The following is a 6373-nucleotide window of genomic DNA, read 5'->3' as shown; positions in this document are numbered from 1 at the left end:
GTATATCTTTGTATATGTATGTATATGTATAATTCAATAATAAATGACACGCTTCCTTTATCATATTAAGTTATATCAAAAACAAGAAATTATATAACCATGTTTTTTGCCACATGTTAATATAGGGTGCAACATTTAAAGTGTTACAAACTATTAAAATACATGTCATAGCAAAAAATGTAAAAGTTTTATTGTTAGATAAAAGTTGTATATTCTGGAGATCAAATCATGATAAAATCCATTTTTGACAAAATTCGATTTTTTGAGATCAGACGAAATCGCTATTTTTTTTTTAAATAACGTTACATGATTTTTTCATGTATATGATTCTTCTAGTTATATTCTCCTTATAAAAATATTAAAGTAATCTTATTAAAAAATCAATAGAATAAAATATTTTCATTTAATTCTGCTATATTTCCACATAAAAGCCTCATAAACTTATTGATATTTTTTGATAATCTAAATATTTTTCTTAATATTTTCATTCTCAGATAAATCAATGGGTTTAAAGCAAACACAGTTCTTTGTATACTTTACATCCTCAACAATTAATTCATATTTTTTATTAATTAATCTGCATAAATACAATTTCTTCTAAATACCTGTATAAGAATTTGTAGAATTGCACAGAGTCCATGAGCCGCTCCTAGATATTCTGTGCCATAGTATGCATACATCAGTGGACATGGAGTGTTATGCACTTGTACATATGTCTTGCCCGAAGCAATAATTGTTCGTGCAATTTCGTGCATTATATCAAGTGGCACAACGATTCTTTCCATCATTCGATTCAACCATAGTGCACCATATAGATAGCCGCTACGTCCTACAAAAACCTCGTCCGAGCCGCATTTCAAAAAGTTTACTTCCTTACAGCGCTCTCCCATTGCAATATAGCGTTTTATCAATTCAGTTGCAGTTTCATTATCTTTCCGAATAGCTGCAAGAACTGCGCCCACTGCCAGAATACCCCAATCGCCTGCAATATAAATAATCAGTTACTTTAATAAGTACATTATTTCAAAATTCTTTTCTATTTCTTTTCAGTGCACATACAAAATTTGATAATAATATAACTGTAGAAATTCTTTATATTATAAAAAAATTTTAAACGGTAAGTTAATTAATACACAATACATAATAATACAATATTATATAATATACACTACTAAAAAAAATAGGAAACACTTTTCATACCCTTAAAATTGGGCTATTTTCAAACCACTGAAACTCGGCGAAAAATCATCGTAAACTCAAAATTAAAAAAGGGTTTTAAAGCTTGAAGTTTCAACTTTAAAACTCTGTCAACGATTTATTGAAATATAAATTAAATTGGTATGTTAGGCTCGTTCTTTGTGAGAACAAATGAACATAAACAGTGGGCCAATGGCAATATCAACACGAGCGATATAAGATGAAAGTAAAAAATTAATTATACTTATATTTAGAGTAACTTCATGACGAACGTTTCGGTGTCACGGCACCTTCTTCAGCGCAAGTTTACATAGGTTTAATTAGTGTAATAATATGTATAATATAATTACGATATTGTCGAGAGTTAAAGATCAGCTTATTACAGTTGTATGGTCGAAAAGTAAAATTCAAATATAGTTAAAAAGTTTTCAAACTATCAATCCATCCTAACGTGTCGCATCATGAAGTTGTAGTCTTTTACGCTTGAATTGGAGATGTTAATTGGAGGGATTTCGACAATCCTCCTATCCCAGGTTAACAGACGAGAATAGGATGTTCTTGTACAGTTTTTTTTCTTTCCAATGAGTGATCTATTACGATTGTTATTTATGATCATGCGTATCAACGCATTTTCTACTTTTAGCTGTTTAACTTACAGTTTGAGTATCAGCCTCATATGTTTGCTTTTACAAGAATGCTCGACGAATGTGGTCCGTGGCTCGTTACAATCTACAAAACTCTTATTACAACCTTCCGATCACTGACCAACACACTACCTAACTACATACTCAACAACATCCATAAACATCACACGCACTCCTTCACAAACTCCTTAATTAGGACAAACAACGTATACAAGAAAAAAGAACCCCGCAACTAATCATATAGGAAATTGGATCTCGGTTAAATTGGCTAATTTTCACATATGTTGTAGCTTATGACCTGCTGAACAAAAAATATAATGGGCTCAAACTTAAATAATGGCTAGTTACTGAGCTACAGCCAGTCAAACATGGAAAATTTGGGCTCCGCGGGTCTTGTTTGGAAATACTTTGAAGCATATTAGGAAAAAATGTTTCATACAAAAGTTGTTTGGTTCGAAATAAAACTATATTTCATTATATGTATAGTGTTTTTGAAAAACTCTTGACATAAAAATGTGCAATGATAAATGGGGGTGTCCATTTAAGAAATTGAAATTGACCTTCATGTGACCTTCAAATGATTATCCAAGGTTAAATTAATGGCATCGTCTTATGTCTCCCTTCGAATTGGATGATGACTATTTAGATAATAGAGATCTCCTAAGAATGAGATCTAGTAACACACTATTGCCTAGAGCCTATGATCTCCCAAAAACACACATAGAGAACAGTCCACCCAAATTAATTGTCTAATCCATAGATTCTCCTCTTCACTCATTCGCTGCCTTCTTGAATAATATCATTTCAAAAAGTGTTCCAAAACCAAATATTTATGTTGAGAATAGTTTCAAATTGCGCAATATGCTATCGGGGAAAAGATTGACGAAAGAAACGGTACTGTTCTCACTCGATGTGACCATCCTTGTTCACAAATGTCCCACTAGATCTGGCCATCGAGGGCATAGAGGGATAGATGGGATATTATCGGGCTCAACACAGGTATACCAAAAAACGAATTCCTGTCTGCGATAAACTTTGTATTATTATCAACATATTTTCTATTTGATAAAACATATATAAACAGACATTTGGTGTACCAATGGGATCCCCTCTCTCCCCAATTATTGCGGACATCGTAATGCAGGACCTAGAAATAAAAGTTCTAAATAAAATTAAATTTGAGCCTTTACTGCACAACCACTATATGGATAACATAATTATGGCAGCCCCAAACACTCTAGTCAACGATGTTTTAGCCGAATTCAATAACTACCATAACAGACTAAGATTTACCATTGAACATGAGATTAATGGAACGATTAGCTTTTTAGACTTAAGATTGATACTAAGGAATAACACAATAGAATTAGATTGGTACCACAAACAGACCTTCTCGGGAAGATATCTATCTTATTTTTGCAATCACCCGATGTGCCATAACATAGGCACGATTTATGGACTGGTGGATAGGGCGTTATTATTGTCCAATTCTTCTTTCCATAAGAAAAATATTGAATTTTGCATTAACACATTATTAGAGAACGGATACCCCCTGCTGAAAATACCCGATTCAAACCGATAGATATCGCATTGATTTCTATAAAAATTAATCGGTTTCAATTCGATATCAATCAAACCACCGGATTGGTGGAAATGCAAGATCAATTGGATTCAATCCGCAATCTGATTCAATCCGGTTATTCCAGATAGAATTGAAGCAGTAACAATCAGTTTTTATCGGATTTTCTGACAAAATCTGTCAATCGTTTTTAATACAACTTTTCCGGACTGACTTGCATCCGCGCCAATCGGTTCCAATTGGTGAACTTTTATCACGGGTTGAAACCGATAGACGCGGATCAAAATCTATCTGGAAATTCCTGATTAAACACGATTCAAATTTGACCCTATCCGCGTCAATCGGTATTTTCCGCATCAAGAATCCAGATTCATGCGGATTCAACATTTTCAATCGGTTTTAATCGGGTATATTCAACAGGGCCCTCTCCCCTTGATATTCAAAGAGGTTAATCGTAGAATAAGGGTCCTACTGTATAAAACAAGAGAAACAGATAATGACACTGTCACAGATTAAACCCCAACCAGAAAAATCTTAGTATTACCTTTTATACAAACGTTAGCGTGAACTATTGGTAGACTCATTGACAAAACTAAATTCATGCTGGGACATCGTTGTCTAAACAAAGTTGTCGAAATTTATAACTGCACCTAAAGACAAAATCGATAAACAAAACAACACGAATGTAGTTTATAAAATACCATGCAACAATTGTAATGCTTCATACGTGGGACAGACAAAGAGAAAGTTACAAACGAGATTAAAAGAACACAAAAACAACGAAAAATTTGAACCATCAAGACACTCCATTCTAACTCAACACATTATAGACTCTAACCATAACATAGATTGAGATAATGTTTCTATCCTAGATAAAGAACCGTATTGGCATAAGAGATTAATAAATGATCCACATAAAGGAGCAAAAAAATGTGATAAATCTACAGAAAGACACGGAGTCTCTCGATACATTATATTTCGAACTTCTCAATAGACTCGCTAGTTAGTATAAACATCATGCGGTCGAATGGTTAAAAACACCGTTACGTGGGGACACTGGCTCAGTCGTTATCTGTAAGACACGAGCCACGGACCACATCCGTCTAGCATTCTTGCAAAGGCGAACATGAGGCTGTTACTCAAGATGCAAGTTAAACAGCTAAAAGTAGAAAATGCGTTGATACATATGATCATAAATAACAATCGTAATAGATCACTTATTGGAAAGAAAAAAAACTGTACAAGAACATCCTATTCTCGTCTGTTAACCTGGGATAGGAGGATTGTCGAACTCCCTCCAATTAACATCTCCAACTCAAGCGTAAAAGATTACAACAGATCATGTACATTTTCAAGATGCGACACGTTAGGATGGATTGATGGTTTGAAAACTTTTTAACTATATTTGAATTTTGCTTTTCGACCATACCACTGTAATAAGCTGATCCTTAACTCTCGACAATATTTAATCGTAATTATATTATACATATTATCAAAAATATTAGGCAAATAGAAAAATGTCAGGAAAGGGTGAGAGTGATAGAGAAAAAGCAAGAGAAAAAGAAAGGACCATTCCCACGAGTTTCATTGCAAATGCACGCTGTGTACAAGAGGACTGTATAGAAAAGTATACTGTTATAGTGCAATACAGACCTAGAAGAAAACCGGTGCTGGAACGTCCTTCACGACGTTGCACCATTGACAAAGATGAACGCAGATAATGATCAGCCAGTGACAAATGCTTTTTACTGGTTTCCGATTCCAAGGCGGCGCACTTGGCAAGTCGCATAAATGCGTAAGAAATACCGGACGCACCAACATACAATCCACCATCAATTTCTGCACGTTCAGGTGGTTCTTTGTCAACGATACGCCGCAAAATCTTGCGTAGGTTATCTTTAGCGGCGCACTGACTATTATTAATATCGAGTCGTATCAACGCTAGGTCATTGGCAATTTCCTCTTCGCGCGCACAGTATTCGTTTATAAAATACCTGGATCGCCGCGACATAGTTGCCGAAAAATTTCGCGTCAATATAAGGTGCTTTCCAGCAATATACACAAGCGACACAGCGTAACGCAGTGTGCGACCCGGTGCTTTCCAACTGCGAGTAGTGCGACTAGTGCGAACTTGCAAAGTGCGAGTACTGTCATGGGGTCTGTTCTTTATTGCTGCACTCCTGAACTAGTGCACACTGGTGCAATGAGTTGGAATGAGAGGTAATATATTTGTTTCATTTTAACTTATTGCACTAGTTCAGTAGTGCAGTAATAAAGAACAGGCCTATGATCATAGTGTAAAGGCCTTCACACATAAAATTCCGTAAGGACGTAAAACGTAAGCGTAAGAAAATCAACAGGTTGGATTTGCTACTGCTTGCGTCATTGCCTTACGTTCTCGACTGTGATTGGTCGATTTTCTTATGCTTACGTTTTACGTCCTTATGGAATTTTATGTGTGAAGACCTTTACATGGGGCGTTTTCCAGCTAGGACACACAAAATTGCACTGTGTTACACCGTGTAAAATTCTTGTTGGAACGGTGAAAGTGTAGGTTTAATTTCTAAAAATCGTACTAGAGGGCATTACGTTGATGGAATAGTACATGTCGCTTCTTTTTAACCTTAGCTTAACTAACTTCCTGTCTCTTTTTAAGGGAACAGAAAGAGACGAAGAGTGAATTAAGAAAATTTCCAACAGTTGCAAAATAAACGTTCTGTTGAACGTAACCATCGTAAACTTAGAACCGTTCGTAACCTTAAACTTCAATCAATGCACAAAGAAAATCGTAAGTCCCAGTCTACAATAGAGGATTTAAGCCCTAAGCTTTAAGAAATTGACCAATCACGGTCAAGTATGAGTAGAATACGCGATTGTGATTAGTCAATTTCTTAAGGCTTAGGGTTTAAATCTCTATTGTAGACTGGGACTTAAGTAGCAAAAGCCTGACGCA

The 6373-nt window shown here is 35.2% G+C and overlaps 1 protein-coding gene across 1 annotated transcript in view; it reads right to left on the bottom strand.

Moving 5' to 3' along the window:
* LOC105556998 (lanC-like protein 3 homolog) overlaps positions 1-5589 on the bottom strand; it is a 6963-nt gene extending 1374 nt beyond the window's left edge. The window contains exons 1-2 of the mRNA XM_012004121.1: positions 5074-5589; positions 606-982 (exon numbers count right to left, since the gene is read on the bottom strand). Of these exons, the coding sequence (XP_011859511.1) occupies positions 606-982; positions 5074-5431 (735 nt within the window). The 5' untranslated portion in view covers positions 5432-5589. The remainder of the gene's footprint in view (positions 1-605; positions 983-5073) is intronic.
* Between the last annotated feature and the right edge of the window lie 784 nt (positions 5590-6373).

The sequence above is a fragment of the Vollenhovia emeryi genome, unplaced genomic scaffold (genome assembly GCF_000949405.1).
Source record: "Vollenhovia emeryi isolate VEMERY1.0 unplaced genomic scaffold, V.emery_V1.0 DF939658.1, whole genome shotgun sequence".
NCBI lineage: Eukaryota > Metazoa > Arthropoda > Insecta > Hymenoptera > Formicidae > Vollenhovia > Vollenhovia emeryi.
Note: the sequence above shows the minus strand (reverse complement) of the source record. Positions and strands in the feature narration are given on the sequence as shown.